This window comes from Antennarius striatus, chromosome 5 (assembly GCF_040054535.1).
Source record: "Antennarius striatus isolate MH-2024 chromosome 5, ASM4005453v1, whole genome shotgun sequence".
NCBI classification, from domain to species: domain Eukaryota; kingdom Metazoa; phylum Chordata; class Actinopteri; order Lophiiformes; family Antennariidae; genus Antennarius; species Antennarius striatus.
The window spans coordinates 24,105,393-24,133,049 of record NC_090780.1 but is presented as its reverse complement, the minus strand read 5'-3'; the positions used below and the strand labels follow the sequence as shown (position 1 = coordinate 24,133,049).

General features: G+C 44.2%; 1 protein-coding gene across 5 annotated transcripts in view; it reads right to left on the bottom strand.

The window, feature by feature from the left end:
• Nucleotides 1-27,657, bottom strand: part of cadpsa (Ca2+-dependent activator protein for secretion a) — a 62,777-nt gene that overhangs the window by 6,366 nt on the left and 28,754 nt on the right. For 3 of the 5 annotated variants that reach the window (XR_011035416.1, XM_068315329.1, XM_068315331.1), the window contains 10 exons: nucleotides 24,272-24,378; nucleotides 20,767-20,923; nucleotides 18,254-18,395; nucleotides 15,697-15,852; nucleotides 15,455-15,602; nucleotides 15,225-15,239; nucleotides 14,442-14,516; nucleotides 14,274-14,357; nucleotides 13,736-13,768; nucleotides 11,954-12,061 (listed from right to left, as the gene is read on the bottom strand). Coding sequence is in view for 4 of the 5 variants with exons in the window: in XM_068315329.1 (XP_068171430.1) it covers nucleotides 11,954-12,061; nucleotides 13,736-13,768; nucleotides 14,274-14,357; nucleotides 14,442-14,516; nucleotides 15,225-15,239; nucleotides 15,455-15,602; nucleotides 15,697-15,852; nucleotides 18,254-18,395; nucleotides 20,767-20,923; nucleotides 24,272-24,378 (1,025 nt within the window). In the remaining variant the exon portion in view is untranslated. The remainder of the gene's footprint in view (nucleotides 1-11,953; nucleotides 12,062-13,735; nucleotides 13,769-14,273; nucleotides 14,358-14,441; nucleotides 14,517-15,224; nucleotides 15,240-15,454; nucleotides 15,603-15,696; nucleotides 15,853-18,253; nucleotides 18,396-20,766; nucleotides 20,924-24,271; nucleotides 24,379-27,657) is intronic. The other 2 variants (XM_068315330.1, XM_068315332.1) reach the window with 1 other exon arrangement.

Here is a 27,657-nt window from a genome sequence, read left to right as displayed (position 1 = left end):
GTAGCGGATCCGTGCACCACATGTCCAACAAATGTTTGATAAAGTTGATGCTAATACTTTTAGCTCAGCGTTGACTGCTTTTTTTACTCGTTGGGTGAACTGCTCCTTTAATTTCACTTCCTTCTCCCCATCCAAACTATATTTTTACCCCATTCCTGACACTAGACTGTAATAAAAACCCCCTCTTTGGGCTACTGAATCCAATGGTCGTCCTTGACGCTTGGCGGTCATGACGTTCCGGGGTCCACAGGTCGGGTTTGTCAAATGAACAGTGACGGCCCCTCTTGCTTTGTTCCTTTGCTTGGCAGAAAGGAACAAACAAGAACCATCAGAACGCACTAATTCAACCCCTCGGCTCGGATTTTTAGGCTGCATGGGGATCGGCGGGGGGCCGGCGCTCGTTGACAGCCAAAACAAGTGTAATATGTCTCTGAATACATAATGCCATAACCCGACAGGGATCAAATCTGTGACATTCTAACGAGTTCCATCTGAACAAAGGGCTCCCATTCCTTCACTGGGGCTGGTGTGTGTGTGTGTGTGTGTGTGTGTGTGTGTGTGTGTGTGTGTGTTTTGTCACCTCTTGACACGCTGATGAACTCCTACCTATACACAGGCGACATGCACGCCCCTCACAACGCAACACACACACTCCCACGTACACATCTGCTGGGTCCATCCCCCTTTGAGGGAGACGGTACGACCTCCTGCCCCCATCTAACACGAACCCACCCGTCCCTCTAACCCCCCCCACACACACACACACCGCATACACAAACCTCGCCTTGAAGCATTCACACCCGAGTCTTGACATGGCGCTTGGCAGGGGGGACCTTCCACCAGCAGGGTTTGATGCAAAAAAAATGGCACACCTCTCATCTACCCCCACCCCTCTTGCCCCCCCGCCCTCCACCTACTCACCCCTTTCATGACCTCTTTGCATGCATTTGGTGTGTAGCGTGATGAGAGCGAGTTGCCCTTTTTTTTTTTTTTTAGAAAGTTCTAGCAGAAGTGTGACTTCACTGAAACGCGTCGCCGCCTGCAAACAGGAAGTGACATCACATTCTGATACGTAGACAGGTTCCAGTTCAGGTTCTGATTCATTTTGTCTGGTTTCAGAGTTTGTAAATGTGGAAAAATCTGTGCTGGTGCTAGCCATGCTAATCTGGAAGCTAACAGACGACAACTTCCTGTTCAGGGAGGAGCAACAGGACGTCCAACCAATGACCTCATCAGCTTCACTTCTGGAGGAAAGCAAAGAGACCGAGGATCTGCCAAAGCAATGATAGCCCCAATGTGGTCTAGATCAGAAAATAGATCCAGATCCTGGTCCAGATCCAGATCCAGGTTCAAACCAAGATCCAGATCCAGATCTAGGTTCAGCTCCAGATCCAGATCTACATAATCATGCTGCTGATGGGAAGTTGCATAAAGATGTAATGACAGTATATCACACACACACGCACGCACGCACGCACGCACGCACGCACGCACGCACACACACACACACACACACACACACACACACACACACACACACACACACACACACACACACACACACACACACACAGAGGCCCGGGCTCTGACCCTCCTTTGTGGAGCTTTTGTGCTGTTGAGAGGCAGGAATGTTGGAGATGAGGAGGAGCGTCACGGCAGGGGGTACATGAGGATTACAAGCAACCTGGGACTCTGCCTCTTTCTGCCCGTGTGTGTGTGTGTGTGTGAGTGTGTGTGTGTGTGTGTGTGTTTTCAAAGTTCACGGCTGAGTAAAATGCTATGGCGCTTGTTAAGTGCTGACTGGATTATGTCAGGAGACGACTGGAGGAGTCGAGCTTGAAGGTTCGGTGAGATCAAACCCGTAAAGTCCAGACTTAAATTCTGACTTTATTAATTTTACTTGTTTTGTTTTACGTTTGTTTGAACTATTTTTGTGTTTGTCGCCCTACGTGACTCTTTACGCTGGTGACTTGGTTGTAAAAACACCTTGATGCTTCTTCCTGCTTATTTAAATGCAACTCCAGTTTTTAAAATGGATAATACTGCAGATAACATTTCTTTAATAACTGTTAGCAGCTAGCACATGTTAGCAGCTAACTCAAAGAAGTTATCTGCAGATTTGGGGGGCTACCTTAATTCCAGCAGCCCAATCAGGAGACAAGGACAACAGCCGTGTGACAGAGACGCCACATGGTTGTTGTTGTTGTGGTCATGTGACTACACTGTTTACAAAGTGATGCTAAACAAGGGATGGTGAAAAAAAAAAAGATTCTTAGATGCAACATTTTTTATTGCTGATCTAATCATGGACATCCGTTGCCATGGTACCTCACGTGACTCCACCTGTGTGACGTGTTTATCGTTTACGCCACAGGATGCAGAAGAACCGATCCATAAATCGCTCAGTTTGTTTCTTTATTAGCATAATAGAAAAGCAGTTTATTCAAATGAAACCCGTTCGTCTAACAGAGACCAAAACAAAGACTTCAAGACTATTTAGACCTCGAAACTCAAACTGATGTTTGACGACTTCTGTAGGTGGTTCAGTTACCGACAATTACAAATCATTACCAGTAAGTCCGGTAGGTTCAGTAGGTCCAGAATCAATTGTAAGGACAGGGGAAAACAAGCAGTGATGTGCCGACAACCGGACCAACGAGCTTCTTCTGTACCCAGAAAAGATTAACAGTCTGTCTCTCCTTTACTGCTAAAACCATGAATGTAAGAGAGACAGAAAGGGGGAGAGAGAAAGAGAGAAAGAGGGGATGTCCTGCTGAGACCCAGCTGTGTCTGCAATTAGCAGGAGGCATGGAATGATGATTGCTGGTGCGGCAACACTAATACCAAATGACAGGCTTCCTTGTGAAGGAGAGGGAAGGCCGCCAAGTGCCATAAAGCAACGCTACTGTTTCTTTCAAACACTTACACTGGTACACACACACACACAAATACACACACACACAAATACACACACATTGCCGAGGAAGCAAACAGGGATAAAGTTGGTGTGGGGGGAGCTTTAAATCTAAGTTGGTCTCCTCTACAAAGGCTTGGACTAATCCTACCTGCTCTGCTTCTCAGAGTCTTTTCTCCTCCTCAGGAGAGAGCGCCCATTGAAGACAACACTCAATTACCATAGTAACTCAAATAGCTGGTCCATAGACCCTCCCCCTAACCTCCAACCCCAGTCTTACCGAACCCAGGACTGGTTCCGAAGACGCTAAAGTGGAGCTACCAGTCAAATCATTGAGGTCTGTTGATGTATTGGAGTTTGTCGGTGATGTTTCTAACAAGGATAAAACGGCGTGGGCGTTTGAGATCAATCATGACTAACAGTGACCTGAGTTGGTGGATTTGCGCCTGTTTGTTGGACTTTTTATGCAGAAAATATTGGATTGGCTGAAAAAGAAAACTGGAAAATTTAGAAATGAGTCACCTGTCTGTTGTTTCCAGTTGAATGTTTGGCCATTTTAGCTCGTGCATTTTCAGGATCTGGTAAAATAGCAGAGGCAGGAGATGTCAAAGTAAGTTTGTATTTGGGGACTGGAGACTCTCGGGGGTTTCTCCAAGAATTAAAGACCTCCACCAAACTTTTTCTGTTTGCTTTGCCCATGTTTGGTTTACTTTTTTAAGAATAACGTCCATCCCTTTGGGAGGGTGGGCAGATCCGGGTTTTCCTCCAGACTTGTTGGGTTTTCCAAGGTTAACAGTGACTCACTGGTTCAACCAATCACTACACTTGTGTCACTCTGGTGACATGTGAGAACCTCTGAGTACGAGGTCAAGTTCCTACAAATGTAGTTCCAAGGATCGTTCTTTGTTCTTAAAGTGTCGATACAATAAAGGAACCACCTACGGTTCCTTAGTACCTTTTCTCTGACCAATGAAAAAACTAAGGTACTCTTGTCTCATTATCCTTATTAAAGTTTCATATCACTGTTCACACCGTTGCTAAATACACTTAGTCCTCAGTTTGGTCTTGCCTTGTTTTCATTATAAAAAGTCATTGAAATTTTGATTAATTGACCTAAATACTGATCTAGTCATGGAGTAGGAAGGCCGGTCCAGTGATGTCACCACAATCTGACTTCAATGGAGTCTGGTGATGTGGATGTGGATCTCAAATGAGCTACTCAGAACTGTCTATTTGTGATTGCACCACTCAGGATGGAGGCTGATCCCAGGTCGGGACAAACCCAAAGGAAGTCAAAAGCCCTTTCTAGGAGCCTCACCTAAAAGTTCAATACATTCCCTGGTGTCCGGTCACTGCTGTGACGATTGTAGACTTACAGAAAATCAAAGGGACCATGAAGGCAACACAGTCCAACATGTTAACATGCTTTCAAATGTATCTGTGCATGGACAGACTAGAAAGGTCCTTTCACGTGGGATTAAAAGGCTTGCGCTGATATAGTCGTTCTCTTTTCATTCGGCTTAAGTAAAGTTTGGGGCTGGACAAGCTCACAGGTTTCAAACTGTTCCGATTGTGCCAGCGACACAAAAGCTGAACCATTGCCGAGCACAGCTGGGTCGAACCCGGCGGAGGAAGAGGAATCCCAGCAGAAAGGTAAATGTTCATCTCAGGTCTCAGCTCAATCTGGGTCTCTTACAAAACTCCTTCTTCCTGCAAGTGTCACCTCAACGGACAAAATAAGTTTACGAAAACAAGGTTTGGAGAGGGAATGGGTGTATATTTGGGGTGGTGGGTGTTGTCAGGAACTAAACAGTTGGAATTACGGCCAGTCATTGAGTAAACATACAAAGAACGACAGAAAAGCTCTGTGGTGAACAATGAGGAAGAAAAAAGCCGGCAGCTTCAGGCCCTGAGAAAAGTGAGCCATTCTGCTCACAAAGAGCCGCTTAGGGTGGATTGAGGGAAGGAAAAAGAAGGCTAAAACACTTGTGAGCTCAGGGAACTCTATAGGGGTAGTGAAAATGGAATAAGCCAGCAAGCACTTGAGAGTCCTGCCGAGCACCTGAATGAGATAGAGGGCCAGAGTGCCAGAGGGGGGCATGGGGAAGGTGAATGGCCTTCTTTTTGGGTCCAATTTGTCTCTTTTCACCCTGCTTGCCCTGCTACGGCTCTGACAGATGTACAAAGAGGGAGCGGCGCTGGGCCACTCATCCACATACGCCCGAGAGCAGCTGTCACTTTTGTCAGACAAGTTAATCAAACAAATGCCACCGTACCTCCTTTTTAACAAGTCGCAAGGGAGAGAGGGGAGGAAGGGGGCTGTGAAAGGGTGATAGAGACCCGAGAAATGACATGCATGTCCTCGATCAATTCGCCCCACCGGCCCTCATCAATAAACCAGCGGGAAACGACAAAAGAGGAGTCTCCATTAAACGTGCATTTCCCTCCTCTGGCGGCAGCCTTCGCGGTTTCCTCCAGGCGGTGACGCGGGACGAGGATTTAGAAGCGAGGAAACGAAAACGCTCTCTCTCTCTCTCTCTTTCTCTCTCTCTCAATAATTACTGAGGAAGCTAAGCTGCTTACAGACTTCATTAAACGGAAGTGAAACCTTTTCAGAACCGGTTTCACACACAGTCAATTTAACCCGACCAGCTCAGCTGGCCTTTTTTTATTATCACCACCAAACACGTCCTTCAGTCGTCGTTATAACTGCTGCTGGAATCTAGTTACAGATATTTTAGTCTGATTTAAAGAGATTACTGACTGGCACAAAAAACAACAGGAAGGCATGAAGGATGAAGATGTAGGATGAAGGGATCTGGTGGCAAAACAGCTAAAAGAAGGACTTAAGGTTTGTTTACTGGATACCAGTAAGAACCTCGTCCCAGTTTTGCTCTTTGCACTCTGCATTTCCTTTTTGTGCACCAATCCTGTCTTTTGTACCAATACTGCTGCTATATGTGCCTTCAATTGCCCATTTGGGGACAAATGGGAGGTTTTTAAAAAAAATTGAATTAAGTTGACACAATACTGCTCAAATTCCTGAACTTTCTGAATATTTTAAAATTAATGTGTTCAATGGTTTTGTAACTTCTAAATAAAATAATTCCTCACTGAAATAAAACATACAATTAATTTCCTATTGCTTTCTACCAGGTTCCACATCAAACCAATACACCAAAACAAAAGGACTGATCAAGAATGATCAATAATGTAGATTCTAGACAAGACACCACCTACAGGTTCTAGACCAGACACCACCTTCACGTTTTAGACAAGACACCATCTGGTCCAGGCTCTAGACAAGATACCACCTGCAGATTCTAGACCAAATACTACCGACAGGTTCTAGACCAAACACCACCTACAGGTTGTGGACCAGACCCCACCTAAAGGTTCTGGACCAAACACCACCTACAGATTCTGTAGGCTGGTTCTGGTTCTGTTTTAGGGTCTTTCTCACAATCTCTATTTGAATTGGTTGACTAAGTTAAAACTACTTTTGAGACTACAAAAAAAAACATAATTACTTGACACACACACACACACACACAAACACACACACTTCCGACGGGCATTATGTTTGCGTGCTGCTTGAGCTCAGTCTTGATTAAATTGTTCACTTCTGTGTGTTTGTGGCATTTCATCACCGCGGCAAAGTGGTGCCGCGCCGCCGGACAGCCAAGTGGTACGACCGCCACTCCGTCCCCACGTCCACATCCACCAACCCCACCCAGAGCAACCACCACAATCCCACATTCTCCAATCTGCAGCTCAATCTGACCTCTGACCCGGCTCTGCTCCGCCACAGCCGTCCAGCAGCGAGACGAGCGGAGCAGCGGCGATTAAAAAGCTTTAACTTCCGTCACACAGAAGTGCAATTTCGCCACGCTTGAGAATCTGATAACTACCCAAGGTCAAAGGAAATACTTGAAATCAATCAATGAGCTGCGCTCCTAATCCCCTGTGGGCAAAGGCAGATTAAGTGTATAATTGACCTGCGTAATCCCAAGACTCATTGGCTCTGCAGCTACGTTTTTATCTTCTCTCCTTTCCCCCCCCCAAAACCGGCTGGCGTGTTGTTCGGGTGCGGCGTCATGGGGCAGGAAGCCGCAGTATCATTGGAGGCCTGGATTTGGCTCAGGCTAAAGACGTGGCTTTTTTTAATCAATGATCCCGGGGCAGCGCCCCGCTAAATCCCCCTTTCAGTGTCATTTAAGCACATCTGTCCTAATCCGGGCCTCTTCAGCCACTCTTTCAAGAACTAAACATTGGTGGGGAGGGAGGGAGGAGGCCGTGGAACAAATTAATTTCTCCCTAACAAACACAGACCACACATCTCTAATCCAGCAAATATCAAACTCATCTTCCGACGAGCAGGAAAAACCACCACAGAAGAAGAAACATAACAAAATAGTGATCATTTTAGTGAAGAAGAAAACAAGTAAATATTCTTAGGTCATTTCTACTGTTAGAATTATTATTATATTCTGATTTCTAATGGTAAGTTCACCATCAGCTTCTCTAACCTACTAACGCCACATTAGCTTCTGTTATTTAGGACCGTTTCTTTTCTCTTAGGTTGGTCTTCGTCATCCTAAATCTGTTTCAGAGCTATTCTACTGTAGCTAAATGCTAACTATCCTAATCAACCACAGTATTTCTTCCTCAGATGCCATCCTAAACCAAGATCCGATCCTGTACAAACATTTCAATGATTGTGTTTTTGGTCAGGATCATGTTTGGTGAAACAGAATCAAGTCAATCTGATTCAAACACCTAGAAGGAGGAAAATAAGGTCAGAGAAGTGGGTCAAATATCAATTAAAATGTCCTCCTCCCGTAAATCTATGTCAGAACACGATTATTAGTCGTTTTAATGCGTCTCAGACGATTCGTTTCTTGGTGCTGTTTGTTTATCATTATGAGCATTAAAATCACATATGGTTCCGTCTGCCGGCGCCGTTCACGTCAAACTGTGAGTGTTGACACATATTTAAAAATGATGAGGCCATAGCGAAATAATCTGCTTACTGGTGTTAGAGGCGTCTTAAGATGAATGCATGTCATAACCCCAATTAAAATGACATCTAACCTCAGGCTGATGGTCTCTGGAGGAAATCCAAACCAAACACGTCTAAGAAACCGTAATTACTTCAAGGCAGAGGGTCTCGGCTAAGCCCGTGTGCATTACCCCCAGAGGTCAGGTCAGGCTCCATTGTGTTCTGTTCCATTGTGTTCTTTTGTGATGACTCCAATGAGCTAACAGCAGCGTTAGCGTCTTCTATAGGCTAACGACAGTGTTGGCCTCTTGCTAGGAACAGTGTGGTCGTCTATAATCAGCTAGGCACTGTGGTAGTTTCTCCAAAAGGCTAACAGCAACCTCAGCTTCGCCAACAGGCTAAAACCAGTCCTAGCTTTTCGATATGGCTGATAAGCATGTAACAAGCTAACAACAATGCTAGGGTCTCCATCGGGCTAAAAGCCATGTTTGCTTCTCCTACAGGCTGACAACTATCTTAGTTTGTCTATATGTCTAATTACCGTCTCTAACAAGCTAACAAGATTGCAAGCGTCTTTTCCAACTGGCTAACAACAGTCTTAGCTTTTTTATATCTATATATAACCATTTTACCTTCTCTAACTAAAAAAAACAACATTGCTAGCGTCTCCATCGCGCTAAAAGCCATGTTTGCGTTTCTATCAAGCTAACAACTACGCTAGCGTCCTCTCCATCAGGCTAACACAGTCCACAACCAGCTTGTTGTTCTTCAGGGACGTGTGAAATCAAACCAGCTCAGCGGACTGGACGTGCTGATGTGAATCTTAATCTCTTTACGTTCTCTGTTCCAGCATCAAAGGAGCTCACTGGATTTATTACGACCCGATAATCTCGTCAACCGCCATCAAAAAATGTGACCCGGCTCTTGGCCGAAGCAAAGGGATTGGAACAGGTGAGAGTTGTTTACTTGTGCTCTTCTTCTGCGTGTTTTCCTGTTTTTATTTTTCGTGAGGTTTGTCAGATTAAACGTGAACTTTGTGTCGACCAGAAACTCCGTTGTGTAAATATTAACGAGGCGCCGCTCTGAGAGCCTTTATGTGACGCCTCTCGTAATCCTCCCCAGGGAAAACCGACAAAACAGATAAATAAGTAAAGTCAGCAGCCATCCAAGGGGGTGGGGGGGTGTGGACGGGGGGCGCTTAACAAAGCAAAGATTAACCGGAGTCCATCCTGACCTTATTTTAACAAGACGACCCCTCCCAAACCCCCCCAAACACACTCACAGATACAGTTGGAAGCAATATTATTCCACCCCCATTGTGTCTTAAGTTTATTGGCAAAAATCTCTCAGCTGATAACGATTAAAAATAAACAAAAGAAATATTTTTATTCACTATAAGTTATGATTATAATTGATTAATAATCAATGCTTTGCTTCCTGGTTGCAGACTAAAGATGAATTCTATGAAGTATTTGGATTTCTAGAAGAAGAAGAAACATAATTGTTATTATCCCTTTGGGGAAATTACTTTAATATACAAGCAAACCTTGGTTTTCGAACGCTTTAGACATCGAACAAATCAGAATTTGACCCAAAAATTCAGAATTTTTTTCTCTTAGAAGTCGAACAAAATTTGGAAGTCGAACATGAAACAATCGGCTTTTTCTCGTCACCAAGCGCGAGAAAAGGCCTGATTACGTCCATGGTTTTCTTTCTTTCTTTCTCGTGTTTACTTCTTTCTTTTACATTTCTTTGATATGTTTCATTACTATACAATTTGATATATAAATGACATCATGAAATAACATATTATGTTGAAAAAAGGTAGTTTTCTAGCGTCTTGGAACGAATTAAGACCATTTACATTATTGGTAATGGCAAAAATGTATTTGGAATTGGAACAAATCGCTATTCGAACAGCCTTCAGGAACGAATTGTGGTCTGAAACGGAAGTTTGTCTGTATTACTTTAATTACTTTAATTTACTTTACGAATCACATCTCCATTTGAGAGGAAGATGAAGCTCGGACGTCATTGGATGAAGATACCAAGCAGACCTCAAAGTCAACCAAGAAGTTCTAGAAGAATCATTCTCGAGTCCTTCACAGTCGCCTTGACTGGAATCCAGAGAAAACCTCTGTTGGATATAAAGGAGGTGGACGCAGAAGGAGAAGCATGAATATTCCAGGATGGGAGGAATGGGATTAGATTCCTCAAGAACCAGAAGTTGGATCTGAATCATGAAGCTCAAACGTAGCATGATATCAATCTTCATTCTCCTTTGATTCAAACTCCAGGATCACTTATTAAATAGTGAACATCAGACCAGAGTGGATAAAAAAAAAAAAAAGGGTGGAGTGACAAGAAAAGCACAACAGAGCTGCAGCGAGCAGCCGGAGACACCTTCATCATCCTCAGTCACGCCTGCGGGAGAACTGATACGGAATGACAACGAAGAGAAGCCGGAGCCAGACGACTCCAGGCGGGAACGCCGCCGAGGAGGAAGAGAGGATAACGTTGCGAACGTTGGGTGAAGATGGAACAACAACAGCCGACATCCAGCGGTGGACACCTCTCTGTCGGCATCCGTCAGGACGGACGGGGAGGAAGACGACAGGAGACGGATCACACCTCCGGGCGGGATGCAAGCACAAAGGCACGACGGGAAGGAGGCGACCGGATTCAGATCCGACACCGTTGGAGTCAAACCGGAGCGGTCAGGAGGAGGAAGTGACATCAGAGGACCGCACAACCAATCACAGCGCTCCAGATTTCAGATTAAATAGTCGTCCGACTGTAACTCATCTATGGTGAAATCCGTTCATCCGATCTAATTCAAACTTCGTCTGTGAGACACCGAAAGTCTGGATGGATGGATGGATGGATGGATGGATGGATGGATGAAGGATGTCTTTCAAAAAGACTGGAATAAAAAAAAGTAAAAAGGCAAACAGTTCTGTTTAGAGAAACATGTTTGTTCTCTGGATTACAGATTACTCTCAGTAATCTTTGATTATAGATTACCCTCTTCTTCCAACACAACACGGACCCCCACTGGTTCAGACGGAGGTGTTACTCAGAGATCCTAACATATTCACTATGTCGCTCAGTTTAAAGACGAGTCGTAGAACGTTCTGTTAAATAAATGATTACAGATAAACCTCAGATTAAAATGTAAAAATCAAAAAAGGACGTAAATTGAATTAGCTAAACTGAAGATAATATTTAATTAATACAAAACTATTCTAAATGTACAAACAATTAAATTTTATTTTTCAATATAGAACAGTACAGCCGTCTCGTCTTCAGCTGCTTCTTCCTCACTGCGGGTCACGGGGGTTTCTACGGGCTAATAGTATGATATTATATGTTTTTTATTCTGCAGAGAATCTTCCCGGGTTTCTGCTTCCTGTCGGACCCCAGACCTGCAGCCTATCAGCTCTCAGCCCTGTTCAAAAAACCAGCAACTTTATCGCTTCTGTTCCGGATTAAATCGTTCTGTCCACAGCTTGTACTTCCTTCTGTCATTGTGTGTGACAGGCGACATATTTTCACGTATGCAAACGCTTCTCAGTCCGTTTGTACGACGCGTCCGCGGGTGGGTGGGTGTAAACACGGACCGAACCCGCCTCAAGAATCATCCTTTGTGTCCCTTCTTCAGTTGATTAACTCTTGCTTGCTAACTGAGGAAGAGGATAATCTCTCCTCCAGGTCAGCTCCTCAGCCTCCATGATACAGACGAGTAAACAACGGCGGCGTAGCAACGCCTCGGCAACAACCAATCGTGTTGAGGGATTGTCTGAGGAGGCTCAGCGGCGAGGCTTAGACGTACTGAGTGTTTTGGTGTCGCTTAGACAGGCCGAATGGGGGCAAAGGGGCAATTTTGGAAATTGATTATATATCCAGTCATAATGTGACCCCAAAGGGCCAGAAGGTCACAAAACTGGTAAACAAACAAGAAGTCGTCTGATCGCTGGAGCAGCGACTGAAGCCACACCCCCCTGTGATGTCACAGGAAGTGCATGGGCGTCACTTACATCAAACAATCTCTCCACGTACACCTCCTCATTGACCTTCTCCCGCAGCATGTCCTGGGAATGTCGAACGAACGTCACGTAACCGTCAGCGACGTCCATCCCCGGTTTCTGTGTGGGAGGGGGAAAAAAAGAACAGGGCGGGGTTATGTAAATGAAATATGAAGAATAAAAACGTCCATTTTCAATTTTCAGTTTCAAAACAATCAGTGAAAACAAAAAAAAACACCCTAAATTCTAAGGAGACGGTTAGCGGCAGGAAGTTGGTTGGTTGGTTGGTTGGTTGGTTGATTAGTTGTTTGGCTGGTTGGTAAGCAAGATTAGCTAAAACCTACTGAATCCATTCTGAATCTATGCTAAACTAATTAATCACACTATAACTAAAACGCTATTACTAAAATAAAATCTAACCTAAATAACAGTTTCGTTTAATCAGGACTGGACAACGGATCAAGTCTTGTTTTTGGATCAGAACCCGTCTTTTATTTGGACATCAGGAAAGAAAGAAGGACTCCAGACCTCAGGGTTTCTGTCTCTTTTATCTCCCTCATCAAATTCTAGTTCTGCTCCTGAACGTAGTTTTCACGTCTGATCCGACGCTTTAGACGTGTAAATGAACGTCGTTTTTACCACTAGACTCTAATTTTGTACATTAAGGACACAATTAGCATGCTGGGCTGGAACGGCGACCCCTGCTAGCAAACACAGAGCCTCCACACATTCACTGACAAGGCATTAATTTGAAATTTGGCGTGCTGCCATGGCCGAAGTGTTGGCAGCTATTACACACAGAGAAACGCACACAAACACACTCACACACGCACCACTGTCGCACAACAAGAACTCACAATGTTAGCGAGCGTGGCCACATGCATATGAATGGACGTTTGGAGGAGAAAACACCAGATCTGATGTGGAACTATGACAGTAAAACCGTCTGGAATACGATTCTACATGTGAAAGCCTGGTCAGACATTTGCATGTGTACAAAAACACACGCAAACACACACACACACAAACACACACACGCAAACACACACAAACACACACACGCAAACACACACAAACACACATGTATCAACAGAGAATATTCAGTTAGAATTTAGGAAACCAAATAACAGAAACAGAACGGTTCACTTCTAATGTTAATGAATGTTAATGCTAACGCTACACATCTAGAATGTCCGACAGTCCAGGTTCACACAGTGAAACAGTCCAGGTTCACAAGGTGAAACAGTCCAGGTTCACAAGGTGAAACAGTCCAGGTTCACAAGGTGAAACAGTCCAGGTTCACAAGGTGAAACAGTCCAGGTTCACAAGGTGAAAAAGTTCAGGTTCACGCAGTGAAACAGTCCGGGTTCACAAGGTGAAACAGTCCAGGTTCACACAGTGAAACAGTCCAAGTTCACACAGTGAAACAGTCCATGTTCACAAGGTGAAACAGTCCAGGTTCACGCAGTGAAAAAGTTCAGGTTCAGGCAGTGAAACAGTCCAGGTTTACAAGGTGAAACAGTCCAGGTTCACGCAGTGAAACAGTCCAGGTTCAAACAATGAAACAGTCCAGGTCATCCCTAGATGTGATGTCAAATGCCTATGAAGGCGGAGTCTCTACAGTAAATCAGACCCAATCATTGGTTCAAGTAAACGAACCAATTGGTTCATCCAATATGTGCATCACTAGCCTGAAACCAGCCCTGTTTGTGATTTATTTTGTGCATTTAAAGAGCCGATGAAGACAGGATCTTCACATACAAACACATATAGATTAAAAAAAGTCTGACTTACTGGAACATCAACGTACTTGGAGGCAGCTTTCACCTGGACATAAAGGAGAGGGAACAAACAGTGAGATCTCCAGCTGCTGCACCATTTTTCCCAACACCGCGGTGTCACCGTCAGCCTGGACAGCCTGTAGATTCTTGAACTGAACTGTGACTCACGCAGCGACTTCCACTGCAGAAATGCACCGACAAATTCAATAAGATGGCTTTTGTGATTCTGGGAAACCAGCCGAGGTGTTAAGGTACGTTGTGATCCGATCGGATTTGAAAAAGGTCAAACTTTTGTGTGTGAACGTTAAAGATGTTTTAAAATACAGGATGTTCTGAGTCATCATTTAGTGTAGAAGCGTGTTTGTTAAGCTGGAGATAGTCACACAGTCGTGATGTTACAGCAAAATGATTCAACCTCTATCCTAAACCAAAAACCGTGAATCTTCTGCAAATGTTACTTCAGATTTGAATCGGATGTTTATCAAATAGTCGTCCTGAAATCTGCTTGTTTTCTTCTAAATGGAGGAAGAACAGGAAAGTTTAATACTCACTGTGAAAGATAGGAAAGAAGAGAAGAGCGTTCCCTCGTCGTATCGAGAGAGTTTGGCTAACACACTCTCTAAGATCACCACAAACTGAGAAGACGGGACACGGATCACTCACGCGGATATTAAAAGCTCTTTAACGGTAACATTTAACTGAAGGGAGAGTGTTTGTACCTTGGCCACCAGCAGAGTTATCATCTCCTTCACCGTCTCTTCTATTAGATTGTCGATTTGGGAATGGTATTGTCTCTGCAGAGGAGGAGAAACACGTCACTCCTCTCATCCTCAGTTTCCTCAACATGAAGTTAAATGAAAGGGAGAAGAAGTTCAGAGATGGATAGAAATCACAAGGCGGTTTCTGTCCTCCAGGAAGATGAGAGATGGAGGATTTAAGCTTAGTTTAGTGGGGAACTCCATGCTAAGCTAGGCTAACCCAGATGGACGCACAGGCCGGGCCAGCATGGTAAAAAAAAAAATCGAATTTTAAGGGTGTAAATTAGCTTTTTAAGATAAATTACCTTAAGGAATATTAATTATTTGGATCCAAAATTTGAAATTTGAAAATCAAATTAGAAGATGAGGAAAGGTTCGGTCAGAGCGGAGGGGGGACAGCAAAGCCCACTGAGGAAGTTCCTAACGATTGGTCCTCCTGCTGTCATGGCAACACAGACTCAGCATCACGGCGAGGAATCCTTTTGTTTAGACTCGTGGCAGCAACAGAACAGTGGAGGACTTAGCAGTAATAATTAATTCATCGTCAGTAATTGGTATCAGTCTTGGATTCTGTGAAATACGAGATGTCTCACTTCTGCCCCATGTATATTCAATAGCATCTACACATATGCTAATGGAACCAAACAATTGAAGTGAAGGAAGACAGACAGGGAAAACTGATGACTAATTATACAACTGGGAATTGGAGGGTGAGATTTCAATTGAATTCGGAGCCACACTTACCCAGTCTCTAACAAACTTTCACGAGACAGAGAGGAGAAAAAAAAGCAGCAGAAAGATGGAGGTGACATAGAACATGTAAAATTATGTCAATACTGCAAACAAAGAAAGTAACGGAGGGAAAATAGACGTTTGCATGTTTATCAGCCGTTCACAACAGAAGATAATCATGTCAACGTCTGAAAGAGTTCACGTTTCAAAAGGTACGGCGTCTAGCGAGGAGTCAAGATTACCTCCTGCCCCAGATCCATGGCGCACAGTTTGGCCGACTGGGCCTTGGCGTCCACCATGACGTTGAACATGGTGCAGATGGACTGCGGCACGCGGAACTCCGTGGCCCTGCTGCTCTTCTGGAGTTTAGCCTCGAACGCTGCTCGTGTCCTTGAGAGAAGAAAGAGAAACAGTTTTTATTTTAGCTTCAGGAAAATGACCGAAGTCTTGACTTCCTGTGGTTTTATTTTTAACGCTAAACTACCGTTTGATGCAGGACTCGATCATGTCGCTGGACATCAGCTTCAGTCGTGTCTCCAGATGTTTCCCGAACTCCTCCTCCGGCCAGTGGAGGTCCCTGATGAAGGTCTGCAGAGCGTCCAGCTTCCAGAAGAGATCCTCCGACGTTCCCGATCCGTTGCTGCAAGGTTTAAAAAAGAACACGTTCTGTTTCTGTGGCTCTAATTTTAGGAACGCTGTAATCTGGGATTCGTTTACAGCCTGGAGTTTCCTCAGGAGGGCCCAGATCCACGCTAACACTGTCTGATACTACACTGTGCACAAAGGTGACAATGAATGTCATTTACACAGCAAGAAACATTAATGAGGTGAGTCATATAGACTTTAATATTAGACACCGTGTTATAGTAAAAGTAGAGTTTTAGAAAAACGACTCATTTCTGCTACTAAAAAAAAATTATTTTCAGACATGGGGTGTGGGGACTGGGGGGGCACAGAGAGCAGGGTCACCATCAGGTCACTAGAGGTCAGCCATGGGACGCAAGCGAAGAGATGTAAGAACATAAGCAGGAGCGGCGTTCTTTGGTTCTGGTGGGTCTGAAATTTTCTTTGCAGATGATGCATTTACTTACTTGTAGAAAGATGAGCTTGTACCATGATTTTTGATCTTATACTCTTTGAGTTTTTATTTATAATGATATTTAGTGAATTATAAATGTTCAGTTATCAGATCAGGATTTATATCTAACACTTTATATATGATAAATAAGTTTAAACTAATGATATTCATGTCAGTCACAGCATGACGCTTTTAGTGCTAATTAGGAAAAGTTGTCGGTGTGTCTTCACTTATTCATGCTCTCATGTGGCTTCCTGCAGGGCTGTAGCGTTAGCATCGCTACCGACTCCTGACGGATAAACGCGGAACAGGTTTAAGGCTCCGACGCTGAAAACAACAACAACGCAGAAGAGAGGGAGTAAAAATAAAAAAATGTTCTATCATGGAGAAATAATTAGAGGAATACTAGGAATAGAGTGAGTTACGCTGGTAGTTCTACTAGCAGTAGTGGAACTGGCTCCTCTCTGTCTTTACATCTTTCCAGTCGGTATAAAAACACACGTGGGACTTCTGATGGGATTAATGGGATTCAGTTTCGCCTCCTCCGCCTCCATCGCACACACCATGCTGTGACGTTGGCATGAATGCGGCTTCGAGCCAGAATTAAACCACCATGATGAAGGCTGGTTGTTTCCTCCTCTGTCAGCGTGGGTTAACCCTAACCCTAAAGAAATTCTAAGGCTAATCCGAACTAACTCTAACCTAAATTATCCTTAACTTCCTTAGCCTCCCCCCTAGTCCTAACCCTAACCTCAGCCTAAGATAACCTGACCCAAATCAAAATTTGACCATCTAATGCCTAACCCTAACCCTGAAGAAATCCTAAACCTAACCATCAACCACTAATGCCTAAACCTAACCCTAACCTTAAACAAATCCTAATCCTTAACCCAAGCCTAACACTTACCCAACTCGTCTAAACAAATTCTAATCCTCATCCTAACCCTAGCCCTAACCCTAAACCAAAACATATCCAAACCCTAAACCTAACCTAATGCCTAATCCTAAACCTAACATTAAACCTAACTCTAAACAAATCCTAATCCTAACCCTAAACAAATCCCAATGCTAAAACTAACGCTAAACAAATCCTAACACTAAACCTAACATTCTAATTCCCGATACCTAATCCTAACACTAACTCTAGTTCAAACTAACTCATGTTTCAGTCAAAACTTTGCAGCTGGTATTTTTGAACGTCACACTTCCAGATGAGGGAGGGGGTCGTCTGTGGAGCGGTGGCAGCATCACGCTCTGCTGGGGGGCGTTCACACGTCAGATCCCACTCAGGCTCCAGGGACTATAAATGAGTGTTCCAGAGTGGTTTTAATGGAACAGCATCACATTCATATTAATAAAGAACGCTATGGAAACCAGAGGCTTGTAGACCCGACCCAACAGAAAAGGACCGCTGATGCTTCTTAATATTTAAAGTTAAGGAAGGCGAGACAAGAGGAGGAAACCTCGCGGTCACATGATGAGTCCCGCTCCTAAAGACATCCAGAGATTACCCAGGTGTCTGTGCTGGGTTTCCACGTTCATGCCAAGAACATGTGTGTATGTGTTGGACCGTCAGAGGCAGATACACACTCTGAGTCATCATCAGCCGTCATCCAATTGGCTGCAGGGAAGCTGCTGATTGGTGGCAGGTTAACGGCCGGCATTGGTCGCTTTGCTACTTTAGGCATTTGGAGGTTAACATTGGGAAGAGAGTCTGTTAGAGTCCTGCAAACAGAAAAACAGCAAGAAGCACAGATACGAGTCAATGAAGAAGAACACGACAGAAGAGAAGGGACAAAAAGAAAACAGAAGAGAAGAAAAAGAAGAACACAACTGAAGGAAAGAGAAGAAAAAACAGAAGACTTGATGGCTTCATGAAACATCGCTAGAGGTTCTGACTTCCACCCCGGCGTCACTTCAGAACATCAACCTAAAGAAGAACACTGAACGAAGGAGTTCTTACTTGACGGGTTCCCAGGATTCTCGTTCAAATCCTCTGTGGATGGACTGGGCGATGGACGACTCCATCAGGTCCACGTAGCGCACCACCAGTGGGGCGTAGAGGTCCTGCAGGTGTCGGTGGAACTTCCCATTGCAGAGGTTATCTGAGGAGAACACAGAAAAGAACACAGTTCCTCATCGAGAGTCATTGTCATGGTGTTGGCCGATTGTTGAACCTCGTTTCCTTTCCTAGAGAGATTGTTCAAGTCTAGATTGTTTAATCTAGGGTTTAAACAATCCAGGGTTTGTTTAAGCCCGAGATTCTTGGGCTTAAACAAACCTCTGAGGTGTTCTACAACACGGGTCCAGCTGTCACATCATGCTCCTAACATTTTTAAGTAGCATGTATTAGTAGTAGCAAGCATGTATTAGTTGCCCTAGATTAAACAATCTCGGGTTCAAACAATCTAAGGTTTGTTTCAGCCCTAGATTCTTGGGCTTAAACAAACCTATGAGATGTTTTAGAACGCGGTTCTAAAGCTATCCCATCATGCTACTAACATGTATGACTGCTGAGTCCAGAACTAAACTAAACTAGACCGACCTGACAGGAACTAATCACCAGGACACCAAGAACGACGATACTGAATCTACAGACGCCTGAATGCTACGGAAGCTAACAGCGAGGTTTTACCACAACAGCTCGCTGACGCATTCCGTCCGAAACCTGAAGCATCTTTTCTGACAGGATTGTAGAACAAATGTTCAGAACAGAGAGAGAAACAAAAGCAAATCTCCGTCCGCGTAACGAATGACCGACAAACACACCGAGTATTTTTCCTTCACCGGCTCCCAACTGGTAAAAAGGCAACCCTGACAAAGACCACGGGAGATAAAATGGAGGCCAGTGTGTGCTAATGCGATGCCTGGCGGCTCCGTGCGGCGTGTCTTTGTTTTCTCCCCGCCTCTAAGCGTGTGTGTGTTGGAGTCAAGGTCGATGATACACAGTAGGTGCGATGTTTGTTGTGTTCCCTGATTGCCGTTCCCCCAATTAGCCACTTGAGCGGCTGCTGTCCACTTGGATGTGTTGTGTCCAGGAGTGTGTTTGCAGGGCTCGCCACCGCCCGCCCGCCGCTGCTTTAGACCTCATTAACTCGTCCAATGGCAGCACAACTTTAGTGTCTGTCTGGTGCTAAGGCTATTTACTGCTCCATAAGTGCACCGCTGGGGGGCAACAGAGCAGATGACCTTCTGTAGGAGACGATGGTGTGCTGCACCACCGGGGTGCTGTTACGCTGTGTGAACACAGGGGGTGATAGATAGATAGATAGATAGATAGATAGATAGATAGATAGATAGATAGATAGATAGATAGATAGATAGATAGATAGATAGATAGATAGATAGATAGATAGATAGATAGATAGATAGATAGATAGATAGATAGATAGATAGATAGATAGATAGATAGATAGATAGATAGATAGATAGATAGATAGATAGATAGATAGATAGATAGATAGATATTCCCTCTGTTGACTACTGGCTGCTGTAGCATCGCTATTTTTAGCATTAACTGACGATACAGAACAAATTAGCAGGCGAGTCATTTAGCAACGCTAACAAGTGAGCATTGAAGCGATCTCGGTCTAGATGAGTGGACGGTGCCCTGGCTTCTCCTTGACTCCCAGTTGACGACGTGAGAGGAGGAAACATTCCTCAGGGCCGATTAGCGTCCTGCAGAGCGACGCCGGCGCGTCTCCTCTGCAGGACCTCAGACAGCTCCACAGCGTTCCTGCAGGCGTTCACATGGACTTCATTAGAGATGTGATGGAGTTCAGTCAAGACACCCCAGGACACAATCCGATGTCACAAGTCCACTTAAATGATTTCACGGACATGTTTCAGGTATGTTTTACCATCAAATGGATTTCTGTGGGTGTTGCCCCCTCTGAGGAATATCAGCTCCATCCCAAATTTAAAGTTGCTCAAGCAGGATGAAGGTTAGCCCACCTAGTTTCACCGGTGATGCTGGGACCACTGCCCTTTTTCACCTGGTGTCCAGAATCAATTTAAAACTTAAAATTGTACCGCCTCACCCAAAAGACCGACCACAATTATTTTACCCAATGATTGTCTCCAATTTAGAGACTCCACCCTAATTACATCACCAGATTATTCCACTGCATGAACCTGGACTGTTTCACTGTATGAACCTGGACTGTTTCACTGTATGAACCTGGACTGTTTCATTTAGTGAGAATTCTTTGACTCAAACATTATAAGACCTTGATTTAACTATTTCGCTTTAATCCTATTCTATATTCGACTGCTTCCTGCTCCATCTGAAGAACCAGAGCTACTTTTCCTGTTGCCCTCCGTGTGGTGTGTTGGAGCAGACGTAACCGCGGTGATCTCTCTATGTGTCTGATCACGTCCCGGCTGATAAACCCTCCACTCCAGCAGCTGCGTTCAGCTCCTTCACTCCTCCGTAACGACGGCGGAATACGTTTGGGCTAATGGCTTCTCACTCACAGTCCACCCTCAGGAAGTCGTTGAGCAGCTGGAAGAGGGGGAAGCTGTCCCAACTGTCTGGGGGCTGAACCTCGAGGGCCGCGTCCATATCGGCTGAGTAGAGGCACAGGAAGGTCTCGGCGTGCTCCACCATCAGGTCCGACCACCAGGCGAAGGCCTTCGGAGAGGAGAGGATGGGGGGGGAGGGAAAAGCGATGTTTTTATTTAAAAGTGCTCTCCATGAAAGTTTAGAGAGACTCTCAGAGGGAACGACTTCATTCGCTAAAGACGGAGAGATAATCAAGAGCCTCTGGAATAAATCATCTCAACGACTTGACTGCGTGACCTCCGGGGGGGAAGGATTCTTCACGCCTGGACACAAATCACACGGAGGTGTCCGCGGATGGAACGGCGGCGTCTCCTCGACGAACACAAACACTCACCAGCAGCTCCTTCAGCGCGTCGGGGAGAAGATGGGAGCTCCTGGTGGAGGAGACCGTCAGGACTCATGCAGAAACACTCGCGCCCGTCCATGCAGACGCGCTCCGGCCCCTCCAGAGCCCCCCCAGAGGGGCCGCCGTGTTTGCTCATTCACATCACGCTGTCGGCGCTGTAATGTGAATGTACCCTGGGGCTACATAGTGGTGGGGGGCATGGGGGGGGCATGCAGTTTGCATTGGGGTTCATGTAAACATCACTTTAAGACTAGTGAGTCACAGAAATGAGCCAAAATGAGTCAGAGTTAACCAGTAAACCAGTATAAAACTACTAAACCAGTATTATAACCAGTCAGTAAACCAGTATTCTAACTAGTATTCAAACTAATAACCCAGTATTTAAACTAATAAACCAGTGTTTTTATTCATTAACCAGTATTTAAACTAATAAACCATTATTCAAAATAATAAACCAGTATTTAGACTAATAAACCAGTATTGTAAGCAGTCAGTAAACCAGAATTCTAACTAGTATTTAAACTAATAAGCCAGTATTTAAATAACCCAGAATTCAAACTGGTATACCAGTATTCTAACCAGTAAACCAACAGCTAATCCTTTGATTAAATGGCGTTACCAATCCGTTAGTGGGGCTCTCTAGCGCCACATGGTGGAAACAGGAAGTGAGCAACTCTGTGAAGCCTTGACCATTTAGGGGAGTTTACGACGCATCTGACGCCGCTTCAGCTCCAATGATTGAACTTGAATCAAACGCCAATGAAATAAACGCTAAGAAAAACAGGAAATACGAGTACAGCTTGTCGTTTATCAGCGATTCTCTTCTTCTTCCATCACTTCAGTCCGATTAGAATATTTTTTTACACAAACAAGTAGGTTTTAACGGCTGCTTCAACTTCCCCCCAAACGTGGCTCATTTCTATTGGCTGAACCAGAATTAAAGTCCATTGAGTACATGAGGGTGAGGCTAACGTGTTAGCAGTAACTAGCATTGGATCAACCCCGGCCTGAAGGGTGCAGCGGGTCGGACTGATGCTGGTTAGGCCTTGGGGGCGTCGACACTGGAGCAGCAGTGTCATGCATTTCACCCAAATGCAAGGGGAGTGATGTTACCCATGATGCCGCTCTGCATGCCTCGTCATTGCTGGGAGGTCTAATGGATGGGGAGGGGGCTCCTTCAGGTGAAGGGGGAAGGTGGCCACACCTCCACCAGGTAGACGGGGAACATTTCAGGGATGATTTGAGGAAAACTCATCGCCTCAGTGCTTGACTCCCATCGTCAACCCAAACTGTTAGCGTGGAAGCTAACAAGCACTGGATGAGAAGCGAAGCTGAGAGGGTTTCATTTACATTAATGATCGTCACATGCACAGGGTTTAGCGTGTGTGTGTGTGTGTGTGTGTGTGGGTGTGTGTGGGGTGGGGGGTTGACACTTAGATAATCACATACCTCTTTTCCCTGTTCAAACATCCCCCCGAAAAAACAAATGATTGAAATAGAGAGCAGAGAGGGAATCAGTCACAGTTGATCTGGTTAAACGTGATTTACAGCAAAAATCAGAAAAATCATAAATGCAAAACTCATTTCCTTCACATCCCTGGGTTTTATTCTCGTCGTCCGGCGTGTGTTCAGACGCCGCTGTGATGGAATGAAACACCTGATGCATAATTCTCCACCTGGTTCCAGTGCTGACTATTTACTGAGTCACGTAAAGCCCACTGTGCTGGAGGCGTGAATATGAAACGACTTCTGCAGCTCAGGTGATGTTCTGAAAGTAATCTCAATATCTCTGCAGGTTTTTAGATGATGTTAAAAACCGGAGGAAACTTTACCGATATCGAACTGCGGCCCAAAAAACGCATGAGATAATAAAGTAAATGGGTTTGAAGATGCAGCGTGATGTTCTCCTTTCACTAAACTTCCCATGTGATGGGTTCTGTCCGTTTAAACTACTTTTGGGTCTTATTGGCTGTTAGTACATCCAGACACGGTAAAGATGAACCTGGAACAAATTTATTCCAGATACTTATTGTAAAATTTTAATTAAATTAACTTTTCACATTCTTTTGACTTTTAATATAATTTAATACGAACCATGGACCCTAACACCATAGCTTCAAATGCTATCACAACTCAAATCCCAAAGAAAAGACTTATATAGAGCATTTTTAAAATCTCCACTGTGTTATATATGCTAAGGATTGTTAGCATGCATGCTATCCTGAACAAGAATACATGCGAGGCTGAAGAACTTCAAAGGGAAAAATGTCCACAATTTGCAGCTAACAGCAGCTACCTGGCTAGCTGACGCTAATTTGTAAATAGCTAACACTAATGTTTTGACCACCTAATACGGGTTTCTTAAGAAGCTAACTTATTTGTTAATATTTAACGTTAATTATCTTGGCTAGGTAAAATTAGTTTGCACGTGGCCAACGCTAATGTTTGGAAAAGGTAACGTTGATTGCTTAATTAGCTATTTTGTAACTATTTAACGTCATGTTGGATAGCTAACATTAATTTATAAATGGCTAACGCTAATATTTTGACCAGGTGACACTGGTTTCTTAATTAGCTAACTATTTCGTTACTATTTAATATTAGTTATCTTAGCTAGCTGACATTAATTTATAAATGGCTAACGCTATTTTTTTTTTTAACCAGGTAACACTGATTCCTTAATTAGCTATTATGTAACTACTCAACATTAGTTGTCTTGGTTAGTTAAAAGCTAACATTAATGTTTTGACCAGCTAACACGGGTTTTTCAGTTAGCTGACAGGTTTGTAACAAGTTAGCGTTAGCTTTCGAATGAGGGAACCAAAGCTAACGTGATCACATCACGCATCTATTTGTTTAACTGGAAGTCCATGCTGTACATTTAAGCTAACATATTTAGCATGGTCAGCCCAACTTCTTTAACCCCGTATTTCTTGAAATTTACTTTACGCAATAATTTTACGAACTAAGAAACACGTTTCCACCTTTTCAGTTTCCCCACCGTTGACGTGTCACCGCTCATTCAGCCAATCACAAGCCCTCGCCCGTGTGGCGCAGGCAGGCGAACTGACCTCGGCGTGATGCTCCTCGTTCTGCTGAAGCACCTCGATCACCAGCTCGGCCAGGCGGATGTTGTCCTCCAGCTTTTTGGCGGGGGTCACTAACCTCCCCACATTCTCTGGAGCACAGAGGTCAAAGGTCACAGTCTGAGCGGCGTCCGTTTGGGAACAACAAAAAAAACAACTCTGACTGTATTCATGCATCCGAAAGTAAAAACAGAATCCCTGCTCTTCTTCTACATTTACTCGTTGGTAGAAAAAGTCATGCATGCTAGCCTGCCTGCTGTCAAACACTGGCGCTTAAAGTTTTAATTCACTCACAACTTTTGGATATAGCTGTAGCCTCAAAAGAGATCCTTAGTCCAGTTTATAGCCTCATCCTAAACCACTGGGACAGCCTCATGGTCATATTAAAGATACAGACATGACATATCATAGAGTAGAAGTAGGGTTGGGTATCAGGCACTTTGTGCTTTTGCAGCAGTGTTTGAGCTAATTTGAATGCTAATGCTAATTGTGACACATTTCTACCCAGCCCTAGTTATACTGCCGTTCAGGATCACGACATTTACACACAAGCACGTCAGGATGTCATGAAACAACCGGACAAAGCGAGAGGCGCTGGTGATGATGATGACGATGATGATGATGATGATGATGATGATGATGATGATGGAAACAGCGTGGACACTGAACACGCAATCATGCATCATGGGGTGGACATGTGTTCATCTCCGTCGTGTTTGACTGTTTGACAAGAAGACGAGATCAAACGCCACGGAACGGGAACGGACGACGGGTTGGGTGGTGGTGGTGGGGGTGGGGGGTTGGGGTGGAAACCATGACGATAGATGCTGCTCTGTTGTTGTTGTTTGTTTTTAGTGAAAATCAATAAACGCGACGCCGTCAAACGACGAAAAATGACGTGATCCAGATTCTAGGGTAGGTTTTTGTGGTCCATTGATCACATGATGAGGGTCAGCCAATCAGAAGGGGCCTAATAGAGGATGTGGACTTCCTTGGTGGATGTTATCTAGCGTCTACAGTTGGATTGGTTCAACCGTTTTAATGTTTAACTCGGGCGGAGTGAAGATTTTAGTCACCTTGAGATGAAATGCGATTTTTTTCTTTTTTAAAGCCACTTTATGATGGATTTCAAAAATAAGATCCAAACTTTAACTGTAGCCCCACCCAGGTCAATGAAAGTTGACTCAAATTTACAATAAAAGGCATATTTGTGTGGCTTTAAACATGATCTGTTGGACTTGATCCATTAAAATGGAAGCAGTTTCTTGAATTGAAAAAAACTTAATCGACGCCACCTGCATGCAAAAAAACACTTTCGCCCATGCAGAAAAGAAGTGATTTTCACTGGCAGATCATTTAAAAAAAAAAAACCATCTCTCCTTTGTCAGCTGCTCATTTAACTCAATTTGACGCTAGTTTTTGGGAGGCGATCAATCTCAAACAAGGTTCCATCTCCATTCTGAGAATTCAGTGCAGTGAAAAGCACGACAGGGAGGGGAGGGGAGAGGTAGGCAAGGGAGGGGGGGGTTAAAAAAAATAAAAAAACCTTCCTGAGACTCGTTCTGGGGAAGTTTCCAGAGCGGTGAACAGGTATCAGGAAAGATGGGCGGTCTCCATGGAGGTGTGGTGACTGGGTGTTAACTGGGAGCGATGGGCTAACAGAGGAGTTTACACATACGGAACAACGTCACCTGCATCCTCCTGAGCTTTCTCCACTAGTCAGTTACATTTATTTAAAACAGAACAGGTTCCAAAGGATGGGAGGGAGGTGGACAGAGGTAGGGGAAACGTTCAGGTAGAAGGTGAGAGAAGAAGAAATTCATTCAGTACAGACATCAAGTCATGGAAGAGAGGAGTCAGAGAGAAAGGTAGAGGTTAGATCGACTCTTCAGAAGCAACACATTGGACAGAAAATCTGCAGCTTCGACGGAACGTCTTCCAACTTTTGAAAGAAAGAAAGTACACAAGCATTTCACTCCAGGAGGAACTCCGGTGGGTCTCATCTAACCTGTGTGGACCGTCAGGACGGAGCGCCGGCGTCCTGTCGGGGTGCACCGCGGGCTTAAACACTGAAGAGGAGTTACACACAAGCAAAGTAAAAATGCATTCAAGTCGCAGACAGACGGAAAAAAAAATAAACCAACCAAAAAAAGAAGCTCGACATGTTCAGAGAAGACTAAAAACAACAGAACGACAACAAATAATGCGACGTCACTTGTGGGTTGCTGTGGTCGGCGTGCATTCTGGTTGGAAGAGGGAACTAAGAGGAGGTGCAGAGGAGGAAGAGGAGGAGGAAGAGGAGGAGGAGGGGGAAGTACTCACGAATGGTTAAATCCATCACTTGAGACGCCAAGCAGAAGACGGGATGCTCGTACATCTCTCTCTTTTTCCCTACAGAGAAAGAGGGAGGATACCGAGGCAAGCGGGAGAAGGCGGGTCAGAGAGGAGGGAGACAACGTGAGGCGCGCCGGGGGCCGCTAACAGCTAACAGCTAACGTCTTTACGTACTACCTGTAGTAATAGTTGTGATAGTAATCCAGTGGCGGGGGGTATGAAAAATCGCTAATATAAAAGAACCAACATGAACAAAGCCAGACGTTATATTTATTTGTTTAATTGTTTGTTTATTAATTAATTAATTTGTTTTTATTTGTGTACTTAGCATAAATTATAAAAATGCTGATAAATCCCTGTAGCAGTATTCAAATCCAGTTTTTGGTTTCGGATCTCAGCTGAAGAAACATATGAACCTGAATGGACCAATCAGAGCAGAGCAGCAAGCTAATTGGACGTTTAATCAGCCAATTGGCATCAGATTAGCAATCATTAGCACCAGCAGAGGTTTTATTACGTTTTCAATTCAGCATGATGGAAGAGGAGGAAAAACTACATTTAAAGAGGAGATGATCAACTCCATCCAATATGATGATGATGTCATCTCCCTATAAATGATGTCACCACTATATATTGATGATGTCACTACTATATATCAGTGATGTCACCACTCTAACTGTCAATATTTGTAAGTTATTGAGGATTGATGTGTACCCAAAGGGGGGCGGGGTCACCAATATTAAGATGGAATTTTTTATATTTATTTTTTTTAGGCTAATTTTAGCTTTAGCACTTCAGCAGTTTCAGCACTCCAGTCCTGACAGATCCAGACAGTTGGATGTTTTCAATGAACTTTGAACGTCTGGCATATTTAGAACGGATATTTACTTTTTCAGTTTATTTAATCGGTTTTAATGAATATATAAAGAGGTCAAAGGAAAATAATAACCCCCCCCCCCATCAAGGCTTGTTTATTGTCTCCAAACGTAATGAGAAGCAGGAACAACCAATAGGAGAGAGGGATGGGAATAAAACCC